We start from the raw sequence: 17,216 nt of genomic DNA, 5'->3' as shown, positions 1-17,216 counted from the left end.
ACCTTCCCTCTGATGACTTGCCAAGGTAGGCTTGGTCCATGCAAATTCAGAGGGAAACACACCCAGTACTTTTTCTCTGACTCTCTATCTGCCTTGGCAGCAGAGAAGGGCTGTTTCCTGGAGGCAGTCTCTTTTACTGTTTCAAATACATGCCTTTTGTAGACTGCAGGAATGGCCCTGGCAGTTCCAGGGCCCACGCTCCAGGAACTAGGCTAGGGCCGCCCACTCACCTCCATGATGAAATGCAGGAAGGCATATCTATGAAAGTGACCACATGCTTTGCTTCAAGCCTGAGAGGTCAGATATCTGAATCCATCTCTCACGAGGTCATGACTCATCTTGTTTGGATAATCACATGAAAATTCTACTCGGCAAACTGTCTGGTTATCACAGAAACGTGTTGTGACAGCACGCCTCTAATTCCCATTTATAAATCTTCATATTGCCTCACAGACAGGCACACTTTAACTGTCTGAGACACACTCATTCATTCAGAGAGAGAGAGGGGGGATCAGAGCAGAGGAGGCAGGAGAGAGAGGTGGGATGAACTTTATTCTCCACACATGACAACGTGGTAGAGTTCCCTCCCTCCCTCAGTCAGTCAGTCAGTTTTTACAAGCTGTTGCATGCAGCCCTCTCCACAACGCGTGGGTGAAAGCAGAAGGAAGATGAGAGGAGAAGAGAGGTGGGGAACTGCAGCTGCCTAACCCGGGAATGAAGGCGCAAGAATGCGCTGTGAGACGGTGTGGAGGAACCGCCACAGTTACGCACACAAGAAGAAGTGAATCTCGGTGTTAAGAGTCTTGGCTGAGACAGAAAAGTTTGCCTCAGAAGTAGACTTCACTAAGCTGCAGAGATGAGACCGAACTTTTCTACAAGTTGGATAGTCCGAGGCTGGATAACGTGCGTCCTCGTCGGCTTTTACGCACAGGTAAAACACACACTTCTGGTGTCAAAACGAGGGTTAAAGATGTACTGGTACAATCAATTTAAAAGTCAAACAAGTTGGTGATTACTTTGTTATGCTTTGTCAACGGTGCACTACGTTTTAAGGGCTGTCATTGGCAATTTAAAACACTGAGACAGAGAGTCAGGATGGTTTGTTTTTCTTGAGTTGTTGGATAAGAAGATATGTAACTGTAAACCAGAATAAGTGTCATCACATCGGATGATTTGTATGCACGGGTCAGAGGGGGGAAGAGAGGGAGGGGTTGCATTTCTTCGCCCGGACACTGACTGGAAACAGTTGTGTTTGGGTCGAGTCCACCTCCCCTGTTCTGACCGCAAAAACGCCGCTGGCAGCTGGATGCGCTTCTCCCCTCACCGAGCGTTCTCTCCTGATTCCAGAGGGGACCGGCGCGGGCCAAACGGCTCATCAGGAAGCTCATTAGCTGCGCCAGAGGAGAGGTTTCCAAAGTGAGGAGCAGGGGGTCCTGCAGGGAGTCGGACTAGAAAATAAAAATGTGATTGTTCCATGCTTTACTGTTACTATCACATAAGGCTGTATGTAGTTAAGTACATGCATGACTTTTTTGTGGGAACTTTTTTTTGTGCCAGTGGCATAAATCAAAGCTACTGATAAAATCATTATTATAACTACTCTCAGCTGATCCTCTGCCACAGCTTCACTCCAGGAACAAAAAGTGAATGGCCCCTATCATGTTGTCCATGTTTGTTGTTTAGTCCAAGCAGCTAACTCTGTCCAGGTGGAGTAGTTTATAAGCTGTGGTCGTAGTGGTGGGACTGCTGGGCACCAGTGATCTATCACTGCCTGTTGCCTGCATTACCGTAAACCAGCATCGTTATGGCTTTGACTGGAACAGACGCTCTTTCTTTCTTCCCTGTTTTTCTTCTCTGCCTCTCCAAAATATGTTGCTATGAGATAATGCTGAGGGAGGGCACGGCATCATGTTGAGATCCAGAGTGGTAATGGCACAGAAGGGGGGGAAAGAATAAAAAATGTTTTTCTCAAGTCACATTTGTTTCATGCCTGGAAAACGAGTCACCACGTTGAAGGAAAACAGAAAGTTTTCATGTACGTTTTAAGGTGACACTGCAAACCTTTGGCTTTGGTTTTGTTCTCACCGTGGTCTTGCCATCACTGACTCACAATATCCCGAAAGAATTCCCCTTCATTTTCTTGGTTTTCAACCGCTTCATCCAATCTCTTCCAAATTCATTTCAAACTGTCTGTGCGACATTGTGCAATACAAGATTACTTCAAGATGTTGAGAGCATAAAAAAGTCAGGATGTCATGAACAGGGCTTTGGTGGATTAATTTACTTGCCTCCCCTCATGGCTTCTGAACTTGTTATTGGTCCGCTTCTCTTGCCATCCATGCATTCATGCAGCTGTATCTGTCTGTTATTCACCCATCCATCCACCTACTGTCGGATCAGTGTTGTGTCTACCCCAGTTTGAGCAACAACAGGACATTGCTTCAGGGCTTGCAGATCCAAATTTAATTTGACTGCACAGACAACAGAGACATTATCTTGACAGATGAAGCATGAAGCCATGTATGATTAGATTATGATTGTTTTAAGGCCTTTAGTACGTCTCTAACATACCTCTCTGGCTCAGTTAAAAACAATTAGCACAGATAAGAGATGTCTCAGGACTTCTCTTGCAACCTTTTTGCAGTATCTGCTTTCCTCTGGCATTGAGTCGACTTTCATAGTTTGCGATTGTTTTGTTCACAGGCTGTTGGCTGTCTTTGCTGATTTCCCAGCTCTTCTTCCTCTTTAAGCCACTCTTCCTGTTCCAATTCTAAAATATGTCAGTTCATGTGCACCAGTGGATTTTTTTCCCCTGGAAAAACTTACAGCGCTTGTCATTTGATACCAAGTTTGTATTGACTGGGTAGCGAGAATATCACAATCCCCTTTTGTAAGATAAGACATTCGGAAGCTGCACATAAATGCGAACTGTGTTTTATTCTTACTCAAGTTTTTTAGTTGCTCATGTGGTTAAAGTTGTGAAAGCACTTATCAGGGAGTGTTATTTTGAAGCTTGTCAATGTCCAGATTTGCGCAGGTGTCACTTCAAAGCATTTGTATTTATGGCTTTTAAAGAATTAATTACAGGTGCAAACACTGTACAGAGATTGGATTGTGCTTTTATAGCACCTTATCACGGATGGCTGAAACCTCCAGAGGCCTAAAAGTCACACCGTGCTTCTCTTGGCTCTGTGCCGGCGGCTGCTGCGGCCGTTATGCAAATTCTCTAGCTTTCTGACAGCAAATGGAATGCACTCTTCCCACACTCACCCGACCAGTGAAGGATTTGTAAAAGGTAAACAAAACCTCTTGGAAAAAGGTGATAATAAAAAAAGGGGGAGCGGTTACTGAATATCACCGGAGCAACAGGAAACTTTATGCCCCTTTTGTCTCCTTTCTCAGTTCAATCCATCTGACTATGCCCACACTTCCCTCTCCATTTTCTCTCGAACAGAAGTGTTCAAATGAATCCATACAGCAGATAAAGTTAGTTTTGAGGTTGGATGTTCTGACTCGACCGTTATGATAACCTATAATCATATAGGGTGGATCAGCTCTTTTCCTCTTCCTCATATATTTAGTGAGTCAAAACATACTGCCTCGCGTTAACTGAGACCCAATGTTTAGATGTGGCGGTAACAAAAATACAATTCCCAGCATTCCTTTGGCTTCCTGCGCACTCTGGCCCAGTTGTCCAGATTGACCGCCACTGGCTCTACAGCTGTGCCTCCACATCTATCTCTAACTACAGTTTGAACTTCTTAGCATGGGAACCTTTCCTACTTCTGCCGCTCCTGTCTGCTGCAGCACATGGTCCTCGTTAGAGCTGCGGTGCATGCTATGAGAGCTGTGCATCATTATCCCTCTGGTTAGATTATAAAACAAAGACTGGCTGATGTGTGAGGGGCTGAGTGGAGCTAATTAAATGCTTGGCAGTGTTCATGTTGTAGCCTGAGGCTGGGCAGACACTGAGACTTAACAGAGTTTAAAACGTGGAGGTGTGAGAAAGAAAACAACATGGGAGAAGAGGAGAGGATGTGAAGGACAATAAAAGAGTTATGTGCTGTTATTTTTTGGGGCCAGTACAGATATTAGGAAGTAAAAAAACGATTCTAATATTGATAGGTTATATTTTCATGTCGCCACATATCAGACAACGTATACACCGATATATCTGTGATAGGCCAAAATCGACCAGTAACATCAGTCGGGCTCTATTTTTTTGATTTAACCTAATATTACTGTGCATATTTTTAATCTCATGCCAAGAAAAACAAGAATTAAGCGGTTCCTCCAGGTATGTATTTTGGTGAGAATCGGTATTCAAAACAGGAAACCAAAAATTTAAAATATCTGTTGTGAGTTACAGTCAGACAGATGCACTACAGAACAGAAAAGACAGCTGCTGTTAATGAGTACACTGACGTCCAGGATGGATTGGTCACATTTCTTGTAAATGGACTTGGGCAACAGCATCTTTAATGTAGAAATCACAGATTTCAGATTTCAACTGACAGAAGGGCTGAATGACAAAAAGTGGGTGGTTGGTCCGAGGTCAGAGTGCAGGCAGGCCTATAGGTTGTATTTTTCTACATTTATATATAGACACTGTGGCTTTGGCACAGTTTCTGTCATAACAGCCAGATTCTCTAATTCAGCAATGTGGCGAGGAGTTTACCAGCCCCTAATTTGGGGTGGCTGGAGGGTGTGTTCAGTATGTATGTCTGTGTGTGTGTGTGTGTGTGTGTGTGTGTGTGTGTGTGTGTGTGTGTGAGAGAGAGAGAGAGAGAGAGAGAGAGAGAGCCTGCGTGGCTTACCTTTGAGGCCTTTTTACTAGAGTTCCCAGTATTTTATAGTTTAAAACACACGCAGATGTTTCATGGTTCACCTCCATGTTTCCTTCTAACGAGAGCTCTGAGGATCCGTGCTAATGCTATGGACTAAAGAAGACCTTTAGAGATGAACTTGGTATTTATCTCATCGCTCACATTTTATTCTCACCAATTATTGACTGATGATTATCACTCGTGGGGACCAGGAGACTATCTGCAGCAAGGGTTTATACATTTCAAGCTAACTGGAGTTGATTGCACCAGTTCAACTTGGTTCTCCTTACGTAACTGGGTACCATTCAGGTTTGGTTTACTGGTTTGGAGACTGTACAGTCCAGTGCTGTGGTCAGGTGCTTCTGAGAGTGCGGAAAGATTTTCTGGGCATGTCTTGGAAAAGTTTGAATCATCCTCTTCCTCTCATTACTCATCTCAAAATATCATGTGTGGATTTGAAAGATAAAGCGAAGAAGGATTGCCATAGAAAAGCGACATTCATTAGGGAAAGTTGTAAAGCACTGGTGGAAAATGGATGTTATTGATCAAGGAAGTCTTTATAGAACTCGGTTTAGAAAGAGTGATACTTCTTTTGGCATATTATCTTTTAAATTTGTGTTGTACCTCTGACTCGTTCACACAAAATAGCAGCAAACTAATTTTATCTCTATCTCTCTATTTTTTAGAATGTGGTCTCCAAATCTCTCACATGTGATGAAACACATTACGAAATAAACTCCAGATGCTGCAAAAAGTGTGAACCAGGTAATAACACACACACACACACACACACACACACACACACACACACACACACACAGTGACACACACTTATACACGGATGAAAGCAAAACACCAGAAAGTGGTGTGAACATATTGCATGTTTGGTTTACTCAATGAAAGCAGCATGAATAGATTTCCATTCACGAAGATCCTAAATCAAAAGAAGGATGTTTAAAAAGGGAACATTTGGCTTATAATGGCTCAGAAATACACAACCACACATATACACGCACAATTTACTGTGACATTTGATCCACTAGAAATATCCACTTTGTTAAAAGAGGAAAAGGACTCTAATTTAGTCAATTTCCTTCTTCTTTTCTCTTTTTCCATTAGGTTCTTAGTGGTTACTGTGATTATGCACGGGTTGTTAAATCCATCTGTCTTTCTTCTTACCCCTCTCTCTCTCTCTCTCTCTCTCTCCCTTTCTATTCCGCTAGGCTTCCGTGTGTATACTCACTGCACTGATTCCCACCCGACTAAATGTATCAAATGTAGTCGTGGTGAATACCAGCCCGGCTGGACTGAAGAGATGCGCTGTATCCAGCAGAAGTTCTGTGACCCAGGTGAGTACCCGGAGCTCGAACAAGGACTTCAAAATCCTGAATAAACATTTAAAGGTTTAGCTACTTATGGCTTAACAATATAAGTGTTTAAATCTGAGTTTTTCAACCCGTTTACCTACAATGGAGAACAAATACCAAAGACCTTTTAATATAAAGCTCTGTAGTACAACAATAACATACTGCATAAACGATTACCAAGATTAAAGGAGACATCCTGCAGCACTGTGTTCCCCCTCCATCCAAAACGCTCTGTTTTAGTTCCTGTCTCTTTAAGGCCCACCTCCTGAATACCCAGCCTGCTCTGATTGGTCAGCTCACACATGCCTGAGACAGCACCGCTAACAACAACAGAGCAGCTGTGCAAAATCAATTCTTACGAGCAAACCGAGCGCTAGGGATACATTATGCAAATGTGTGACATGGTGAGGTAGTGTGATGTCACAAAGTCACTTAATTAAAGACTACTGAGGAGGCTTCGATCTTTTTAACTTTCAAGGTCAAGAACCTATAAAACACTGAAGGAAATAAGAAATAAAATGAAAAAGCATAATGGGTCTCCTTGAAGACAACACCTCTGATACAGTCTCAGCGAAAGTTAAACCAGAGTGGTTTGGAAAAGTATTTTATTGTCATGCTTTTGTATTGATTTTGGACTTTTCATTCAAACAAAGCTCTAATCATGACAAAAATGTTAAAAAAAAAAAAAAAAAAAGGGAAGTGTCTTCCAGGAAAATGTCTCACAGACTAAAAATATGAAAATGTAATTGCATCAATTTGCATTATTATAAGGATAACTCAAATTCTTTGTAACAAAGCCAATTCCTGACTCTACACAAGCCGCAACACAGATAGAGATTCAGCCTGTGGGTTGGGGTTTTAGATGCACCACCCATTATCATTCCTTTCAATGATTTGGATCGACCTCTGCATTGAAATGCTCCTCGCTCTGACCGGCAGGGAAGGGTTTTATGCCGAGGCCTGAAAACCCAGTGGCAGAGGAGCCGTGCCGCTGTGATGCCGGCCTCCAGTGCTACCCCATCAACTGTGAGTTCTGTGAGAGGATACCCACCTGCAGTGCCGGATATGGACTGGAGATGGACCCTGGTGAGACACACTAGAGTAAAATAAAAATTAAACAGTTACAGCGGAGTGTCACTTACATATAAACTACAATGGATGTTGTTAATTGCAGATTCTACCAATGGAAGGAAGATCTGTGTTGAATGTAAGAAAGGCTTCTTCTCTGCGGTCAACAGTGCTGGACAATGCAAACCATGGACTAAGTAAGTGTACATATGAAGACACGCAAGGTTGTTAGCCTGGAATCTTTTAATGTTGTGAGGAGGGAAATGGGTGGTTTGGGTAGTTGTTCTCCACCACACCACCAGCCAGCTGTCATGAGTAATACTCACACCACTTCCTCTGAAACCCGGACCAGACACCAGCCTCCACTGCTGGCCGGATCTGTAATGATGATGATGGTGATGGAGAGACGGAGAGAGAATTTTGTTTTCCTCGACCATCTGTCTGTCCTTCGTCATTGCAGGTCCATCTGTAAAGTGGGGCGGGTTGGTTGGTAAATTATAGAGAGAGAAAGAGAAATAAATAAAAAATAAAACATGCAGTGTGTCAACGTGTACAGATACTCCTCTTTACTCTGTGTTTCTGTGATTTCATCTTCTAGTTGTAAGGCTGAGGGCAGGAGTGAAACACAGCCCGGCAGCGCTCAGGCTGATGCAGTGTGTGGACCACCTGTCTCACCTGGTAAGACACAGCATGGACACATTCACTGCAGGCCACACAAAGCCAATTTAAAGTAGCAGCTGGTGGTCTGATTCATTGTATCTTTGCAAGATATTTGTAACTTTTTTATATCGTTAGGCAACATTTATGACTTACAGTAGATGTAGAGTAGAAAAGTAAGCTCTGAACTCCTCTTTCTCACAGCTCCAGCACCCTCCTGGGTTATAGTTTCAGTGCTGTCAGTCATCACTGTTCTGTGTCTCCTCATCCTGCTCCTCTTCTGCTACAAGGACAAACTGAAATTACTCTCTGGTAGGTCTCACAGTCAGCGTGCAAGTCCAAGGCAACATGCACACCACTTATTTTATATCTTTTTGGTGTTTTTGGGAATCAAAACTACTGTAATTATGCTTTTGCAATGCATGGTGGGTAATTATTTGGAATATTACTGTAAGCTGTTGTGAATTTGAATTTTAGCGGCACTCTGAAGCAACCATAAAAAAAGTTAAAACTGTAATTAGGGCACAGCACCATACAGTCATTTAGCAGTAAAAAAACTGTAGTTTTACACAAGGGTTCACATGCTACCATGCTAAAAGGCTAACAGGTCTACAAGGGGTCCAACAAGGTACACATGCTAACAACAAGCAAACATTGTGCATAGGCTTACATGGTACACAAGCTAACATGCTAACATACTAACAAAAGGACTAACAGGCCTACAAGTGGTCCAACAAGGTATACATGGTGACAAGCTAACTGTAAATTTACTGTAAGTATGTATATTTATAACAATTACAGAAGCTTATGACAGTACTGTAATTTAGTTTGACATCAAAGTACTGTAGAAACACTATATATTCCTGTGATTTCCATCTTTATTACTGTGACATAGATAATTACAATATACTACTGTGAATGTAATGCCACTATTAGCCAGTAATTTATTGCAAAATTACAGTAATGATTTTTACAGTGAGGTTCCTTATGAATGTCGACATTTCGGTCCTTTTTTAAGACATAAAAAAAATAGTTTTCAAAGTGTTTACCTGCCTCCTTGTCAATAAGAATTCTGCTCCTGAATTTATTCAGTTTTAAGGTACAATAAGTTGTTTTTTTTCTAGTGAATCTGCGGTCCTGTGTCCAGAATCTGAAGAGAACTAGGATACAACAGGTAAAGTGAAAAAGCAATGCAAATACACTAAGAGTAATCCCATAAACCTACTAGATTGATCATGAAATATACAATCGGTTGAAAACATTCGAGCAAATGCTGTCCTTAAGAAATAACAGTTATAGTTTCTTTGTTTCTGCCATTTTAGGAGACCCTGGCCCCTCTTTACCACAGTGGAGCCGGAGGAGGAGGTCCTGGAGGCCCCAAATGTACACCGTGTGAAACGAGTAAACTCATCTGTCAAGCACCACACAGTCCAGCTGATGAGACCACATGTACCTTCCCCACCACTGTTCCTGAGATCAAGGTGTCGCTGCCCCTCACGGATGAAGAAGGGACAAAAGGGAAGACACAGATGGAGGCTCAGAGTGAAGGGTCTGGAGAACCTGAGGAGGTGTCAGAAGATGAGGAGGTCGCGAGTGTGTCTCCTCTTTTGGCAGGTTCTTGTGTGTGCATCATTCCCGTCCGCGAGCCCCTGGAAGTAGGGGAGAATGAGGACTGTAGCCAGGCAGTCAGCCCCGGGACTCCAGGAACCTGCTCGTGTGGAGGGCTTGATGGTGATGAAAGTGGCAAAGAGGAGAAAAGTGAGAGTGTAAGGTCAGACAATGGTGGAGAAAAGGGGAATGGAAATCGAGACAGGATGGTTTCGTCCAAGTGTGAGACAGGTGTTACATCACTTGTCTCTCTTTCTCCTCCGCTCCTCCACACCTCCGCTGCAATCCCTCCATCCAGTCCACATCCTGAACTCTGCCTGCCGTTGTCTCAGGCTCAGGTGAGGCCGGAGTTCAAACCTCACCTGACTGACAGGCCACTGGTAAAACAGGAGGAATTATACAGGCTGACGAGCACAGACTCCACCTCAACAGATAATAGTACAACCTTCACGATGACCTCGGTTAGCCCCTTGATGACTTCCTCATCTGTTGGAGATCTCTACCTGGACAAGCCGGCTGAGGCCTCGAGCCCGGAGCAAGGCCAGGGACTTTCCTGGGGGGACAGCAAAGGAAACAAGCTCTCTTCGGTGGAGTCAGGACTGGAGTGCACACCTGAGAGCCTCCATAGTCAGCTGGCTGAACCAACTCTTACCTCAGGTAGATGAAAACGTAAAAACTCCATGAATTTTAAGCTAATTTGTATCGAAGACCATTTCTGCCAGAAAAAAGGATGAAAACGAGGAAATCCCAAAATACTTGTGACAATATTATTTAAAGGTATGAAATGGGAAGTCAAAATTGTGAGATAATGAGTCAGAATTATGACTTTTAAACTTCAAAGAATGACGCACAAGGTTTTACCATAGATAGTCTCCTTAGTATGACTCGCTAAAAGTCAAAATTACGAGATACAATGTCGAAACTTAGTGAATCAAAAATTTGACATTTTAAGAAAAATATATAATAATGATAATGATAATAATTACCGAAGCCCTAAAGGGCCATGCACTCATACATTTTATTTCCTCCGTTTTCCCGTGATAACGAGTTAATTTATTTTGTTTTCTCGAGATCTCGAGTTATTATCTCGAAATAACAACTGCCGTTTTCCTGAGATAACGGGATAATTTTCTCAAGATCTCGAAATAATGAAACTTTGTTTTCCCGAGATAACTATATAATTAATTCAATATCTCGAGATAACGACTGTGATATGACGCCCGGGACCTCGTGGCTGGTCAGCTATGCAGTTAACGACGACATCAGGCTCACTTAGATTGCACCGCCGATATAGCTGAAGCCTTGCTAACCGTCTTTTTAGATCACACACACTAATGTGTATATTATCTGTAATAGCAAGGCATAATGCTATTTCAGCCTGTGTCAGGCCTTGATTGAAAAGATATGTGATGTGGTGATCGATATGCTCCTGCTCCTCTGACATTGCTACACTGAATGATGTTTCCTGCACTGATTTAATATACTACACTGTCGTTTTGTTTTCTCAAGATCTCGCATTAATTATATCGTTATCTTCGGAAAACAAAATTTTGTTATCTCGAGATCTCAAGAAAATTATCCCGTTATCTCGGGAAAACGGCAGTTGTTATTTCGAGATAATAACTCGAGATCTCGAGAAAACAAATGAAATTAACTTGTTATCACGGTAAAACGGAGGAAATAAAATGTATGAATGCGTGGCCCTTTAGGGCTTCCGTAAATAATAATTATAATAATACATTTTTTGACCTCAAGTCATACTTCAAAGTTTTTTAATTTGTCTCACTATCTCAAAATTACGACATAATTTTTCATAATGTCGACTTACAACTCAATATTTTTTAATTATTATTTTATTTTGAAGTTATGACACCTATGATATACATTTGTTTTTCATTTTGTTTTTCATTTAAAAATAAAAAGTCTGATTTATTGTATATTTATTTTTACTTGGAAAGTCCATCTCATCATTCCGATTCAGCATCTCATAATTTTCACGTTGTATTACCGTCATTGTTTTATATTTTTACGATCACAGAACTTTTCCTCTCCATTCATTTGATCTTCCATACATCTGTGGATAGATTCCCAGGGGGTATTTATTGCTGTCTTGGGGCAATACAAAAAAATTGCTATGGAGCTGGATATTTCCTGAATTCTTTTGGTACGACCGCTCAACAGTGTCAATTAAAGCTGAATGCACAGCGGTAGTGTGCTACAGGGATAATGGTTCATTACAAAGACTGTGGGAGCACAGTTGTCTTTGCCAGGTGGATTCTGTGTTCTTTGTTTGTGTAGGCAGTCACCACTGTATTGCCACAGGGTCAGAGCCATACGCGATTTGATGGACTACATAGCAGCATTCCCTTTCCGCAAAAGAGGTGGGACTAGCCACCAAGAATAACAGAATGAAATATATGTTGGTTTTAATGGAAAGTTTTACTGCCACATGGTTCAACTTCTATTGTTCTCACCAGGAACTTAACACACTGCCAAAGAGAAAAATCTCCGGGAAACGTATTTATTGTGACCCAAACAATGAGCGGTTATGGTGAGTTATAAAAGCAGTATTATCAGAACAGTCTGAGCGGGACAGTGGTTAGCTCAAACTGGGGTATTATTAGGTGAACAAAACTTCTGACACAGGATTGGTTTCAGCATAAGAATAAGAAGTTTGGGTGATTGTTTCCAAGAAATATGTTTTTATTAAAGCCAGAATTGATAGCTGGAGCCCAAATTTTGGAGGGACCACACAGGGAGCAGGAATAAGATACGTGAGTGTTTGAGGAGCTAGTGAACCACCAGAACCGCACTCTAACATAGTGTTGTGTGTTTGTGTGTCAGTGTGAACTGTGCCATCTACAAAGCTCCTGTTTACCCAGAGTTCCAAAGGGTTGCGCAAAGTGACCACAGCTTTAACTGAAGCAAGATGTGCGCGGCTTGAGTAATACTTTTATAACCCTGCCCACCCAACAAAAACACACACACACACACGCACACACAAACTTGTGAGGCACATTTTTTTTTACTCTCACTGATGACTGGGTACTTTAATTGCACGCCTGCCAGCCTGACACGAACAACATTTCCCATCATGCAGTAATGACAGGGGTTCCCGCACTTGCTATATATAGGTCGAGCGAGGGTCAGAGGTTTCACCTGTCCACCTGAAATATTTTTAAACCCAAGGTCTCGCACTGAAGCTGTCTAGCATCACGGTAATCCGTTGGCCACTGCAACAGTTTGTTCAAGTAATGACCCTGATATATTTTTCCGGTCAAGGAATTAAAACCCGGCAGCAGTCCAGGTAAAACAAGCACAAGAACTGTGCACAATTGTGGTTTTCAGCTTTAGTCTTCGGTTCAAAACCCCTGTCAGTGGACTGTATTGCTGCAATTGTTTGGGCATCCAGAAAAATCAGCTCAGTATTAAGAAAGGATAAACAGAAGAACCCAAGCAGATTCCATCGAGCTTTGTTTTCAAAGTTGCGGTGAAATGACATACTTGCAAGCTAGACCTCTCAGACTGGTATTCCGGGAAAAGGCTCTCAGCTGGGGAACACAGAGACACATTCTCTGGGAGTGTATGATTGTGTTTGTCTGTCCTTGCAACTTTATAGGGCTATTTGTGCTTTTCACTGTATGTGTGTATGTGTAGGAGTAAAAGTGTCTGCTAGAGCCTGTTTGCTTACACTTACTGTGATCGTGTCCGTGTGCGCGCACACATGTGTGAATAGATGAAGCATGAGCTGTGAGTCACGGAGGGTCGGCCGGTCCTGTCTGCTGGAAAGTCAGACAGGAGGCTGGGTAAAATAGGAACCAGAGGCTTAATGCGGTGAATAGTGGCTTACAGAAGAACAACAGGCATTTTTCTTTCATACGCGAACAATACATGGATGAAATAATTCTGATGTAGATTTCACATTGTAGATGTACAAGATAAACCATGGAAAGTTCTCCTTTGGTTAGAAAGAGTTGAACAACACTTTTTTAGCATTTATTCAGCCACGTCTGTAAAACCCTAAACCCTGACAAATGGCTTGTTTTCAGAGGTCTTGAGTTTCTCACGCTAGAAAGTGCTGGACACTGAAACAAATAAGGCAGAGAGGATATGATATGGCGGTCTATGTAGCTGCGGCCTCTCTGTGGTCTTTCTGCAAGGTCATTACACCCACTGTCCATTTGTCATCTGAGGTTAGCCAAGATATAGTCCCCTCTCTTCACTTGCATCATGGATAGAGGAAGCTCTATTTGCGTGTGTGTGTAGGAGGAAATGTTGAGGCAGTGTCTCAAACAACCATACAATATATGTTTATATACATGTTTCGACACATTTTACAATGAGGTGTCACTGCACTTGTCATTTCCTGGTTGGAAATGTTGATCCATTTGTCACATCAGCCCACTTGTGGCTAAAAGTGTAGGCATTCTGAGAAAAATGTACATACCAGGCAAATCGTAACCATAAATGGCGTCCCATTTCTTTCCCTGTTGCCACTCATGTGACCTTTCTTTAACTTATCACAATCTTTTCCTTTCAGGTCAGGTGTCCGGGAACCACAACACCACCTTCATCTCTAGCGGTCAGGTGATGAACTTCAGCGGCGATGTCATCGTCGTCTACGTCAGCCAGACGTCTCTAGGCAGCGACGGGACAGGCCAGGACGACGCCTTCGGGAGCCCCGTCCAGGAAGAGGCCAACGAGACAGCCCCGTTTTTCCAGAGCTGCCCGAGGTCACAAGGGGACTCCGTTTCCCACAGCACCTTGCAAGACGAGACACTGCCAGTCCAGGAAGTGATGGAGAAGCGGCCGCTGCGCAAGTGAAAAGCAACCGATGGCTGTTTATCTGTCAGTGCAATGATCATCTCCATCAGTTAGACGTCACAAAAATGCCCTCTGATCATATCTGTCGTTTTTTTCCCCACCTGATATATCTTGGCTCCCAATGAAATCACAGATAACAAGAAAATAAAACACATTTTGTCTTCCATACCAGCGTTCCATGAACAGAGAAAGGAAGGCTTTTAACTTAATGATGGAATGTAATCTTTCCTATTTTATACATTGGTTACTGAATCTTGTCTCAGGCATCTCTTAGGTGCCTTTTCTTCATTTTCCAGTGGAACGCTGCTGGCTTTTTTGAATGGAAACTCCCTTCATTCCAGACAGTGATGGGGAATTTTGTTGGGAATTGGATGTGGAACGAGAGTTCAGACTGGAGGAACTTCATGTTTTTACTATTGTATTAAAACTGCAGCCAGGTATTGATCGAATCTCCCACCATCCATCATTGAATAGTCTGGGTTAATTCTGTACTATCCTGGTTTTTAATCCTTAATTGGACATTTGGATGATTTCATGAGCTCCCTTGCACAACAAAACATCCACTGTGTGGAAATAATTGTGTTTGCTCTCTCAGCTTCAAGCCAAAGTAAATATTTCTATGGTAGAAAAGTTAATCGATTTGCTACATTAAAATCTGGCAGGGTAAATTCAAAGTTTGTTAAAAAATAAAACAATTGTGATGAATTTTAAACATTTCACTGAGTGAATTTCCCTTTCTTGTGGCTTTCAGGGTTTAACAAAAGCTATTTTACAAGGGAGACAGTCAGTTTGGGTACGATGCTTGTTTATTCTGTATGTAGACTTTTTTATTCTCTTCTCATTGCACCACGTGTGCAGTTTGTGTCCAAGAAAAAAATGCTGTGCATTTGATAAGCTATTTTAATACTGGTTTGTGTTGTTCCACAATGTTTTAATGTGCAAGCCTTAATGAAGAAAGGTTAAATGTCAGCCTGTTTATATTTAGTTTTAATTAATTTTCACAAAGTAGATTGTTTACGTATTGTTTCAGAAGATGCATATGTGATCAATGTTTGTATATATTTCAAAAGGAGCTTGATCTTTCTGTGACAATAAGAATGAATATTCTCTTTGTGTCTTCTCTCAGTTGATTTGTGGATGTGTTGAGCGGCGCCATTAACAGCAGGCAAACACTCACACTCAAGGACTGTTCAATTACAACCTCATATGTATGCAGCCTTTCAATAACTATGTACATATCAATCACACAATTGCAATGAATGACTGAAAGAATATTTTGATTAAAATTAAATATGTTTTGCATCTAATCCTTTCAGGGATGGCTGCCATCCTGCATTCTGTGGTTTCTCTGTGTCAACTCCGCTATTCTGGGATCGACAAATTACAATGAACCAGTCATTTATCTCCCCAAGATGATCTATAATCTTTGTGAAGCAATGCTAATTACACATGTGGCAAGGCCGCTTTGTCTTGGTCCCCGTGTTGACAGACAGACAGACAGACAGGCAGCCTTTCATCAGGCCTGGGGATGGCGAGCAGCTGTGAGGAGAAACTAATCTAGCAGTCAGACCAGCTAGCGTCACAGCGAGACCACATGAGAGGAGCTGGCAGCACTCATTTAGGCCTGGTTTGGGTCAGCAGGAGTATGTTTATAAATGTGTGTGTGTGTATGTGTGTGTGTGCATGTGTGTAAGTGTGCATCTTGTCTCAGCTTATTTTATGGTTGTTTGGGAAAACAGGAAGTTATGACTGGCTTTCACATGGTTTACATGAGACTTGGCTGGCCGGGCCAACACAGAACCTGACTGTAGATTGAAATGATTTCGGCTCCCCCCCCCCCAACCTTCCACGTGTGACAAAACAGTCTCTCCGTCGACTGACGATATGTAGGAAGTTGTGACAGTGCACCCCCTAGTGGTCACTGTACGTGAGGATGGCATTTAAAGACAAGGCATGGCTCTGTTGGTCACATTTTTTATAAATGGGGTGTTAAAACACACTTGTGCAAACATATGACCCGTTTACCACCACACACTCAATTTTTAAAGGTGCACTATGCACTTTTGGCAAAGTCATTTTAATCAGACAAACTCTCTTTGTTTACAAACTGACCTTAAAGAACAACGCAGTTCCTATTTATTGATATTTGCCGGACCCTGCCACCTTTCTAGCTTCAAACAGTGTTCTGGGGACCGTATTTTCCTCTGAGAACAGCTTGTTTATTCAGTTACAGAAGAAGTAAATATACCTGAGTTTTTATTATCACCTCATTAATATTGCAAATATCAACATTCTGACTTTTAATTTCTTCTCCAAGACTACATAGTGCCCCTTTAAATGATAATCAAATAAAAGGAAAGGAGAGGAGGGGAGTCACTATCACCCCGATCTACAGTTAGGATAACAGTCTTACATGGAGCGAGGTGACAGCTGAGACCTTCCTGTGGAAAGCACCAGAAAATCCACATCGGTGAAATGCTGAAATTACAGTCAGCTCACCTGTGGATCCAGCTTCTCGATTTCACCCGCAGCGACTCTTTTGCACAGACACTTATATATAAGAATAGTTAGATTTTTCCCAATAGTCATTTTTTTCTTCATCAGATGCAGAGTCTAGTTACCTCACAGATATTGACTCTGCATGTAGGACATATGAGGAGCTTAGAAATATGATGAATTGCTTAAAAGAATTAAAGTAAAGTAATGTCCCTTTAAACCTTAAAATGCTGCTTACAGGTTAAAGGGGCAAATTCAAACTCAGAATTATAATATTTACAATATTAATGAGGTAATAACTGAACTAACTTTTTCCATAACTGAATAAACAAGCTGTTCTCGGAGGGAAATAAGGTCCCCAGAACACTGC

The 17,216-nt window shown here is 42.0% G+C and overlaps 1 protein-coding gene across 1 annotated transcript; it reads left to right on the top strand.

The window, feature by feature from the left end:
- Window positions 1-604: 604 nt before the first annotated feature.
- tnfrsf11a (tumor necrosis factor receptor superfamily, member 11a, NFKB activator) lies at window positions 605-15,652 on the top strand. Its single transcript, XM_084340551.1, has 10 exons — window positions 605-931; window positions 5,513-5,591; window positions 6,050-6,175; window positions 7,133-7,279; window positions 7,368-7,458; window positions 7,860-7,939; window positions 8,123-8,230; window positions 9,043-9,092; window positions 9,241-10,183; window positions 14,067-15,652. Exons 1-10 carry the CDS (start codon window positions 857-859, stop codon window positions 14,348-14,350), a joined length of 1,983 nt encoding a protein of 660 aa, XP_084196677.1. The 5' UTR covers window positions 605-856; the 3' UTR covers window positions 14,351-15,652.
- Window positions 15,653-17,216: the final 1,564 nt, after the last annotated feature.

Source organism: Pagrus pagrus (genome assembly GCF_965226575.1).
Source record: "Pagrus pagrus genome assembly, chromosome: 20".
Lineage (NCBI taxonomy): Eukaryota > Metazoa > Chordata > Actinopteri > Spariformes > Sparidae > Pagrus > Pagrus pagrus.
The sequence above is the reverse complement of the archived record's forward strand: the minus strand, read 5'-3'. Positions and strand labels throughout refer to the sequence as shown.

What these genes read in the sequence shown, in the direction of transcription:
- tnfrsf11a (XM_084340551.1), top strand. Translation starts at nt 857, where the DNA reads ATGAGACCGAACTTTTCTACAAGTTGGATAGTCCGAGGCTGGATAACG. An exon ending in GCAGAAGTTCTGTGACCCAG is followed by an intron (nt 6,176 to 7,132) that starts GTGAGTACCCGG and finishes TCTGACCGGCAG; the next exon opens with GGAAGGGTTTTATGCCGAGG. An exon ending in TGGACCACCTGTCTCACCTG is followed by an intron (nt 7,940 to 8,122) that starts GTAAGACACAGC and finishes TCTTTCTCACAG; the next exon opens with CTCCAGCACCCTCCTGGGTT.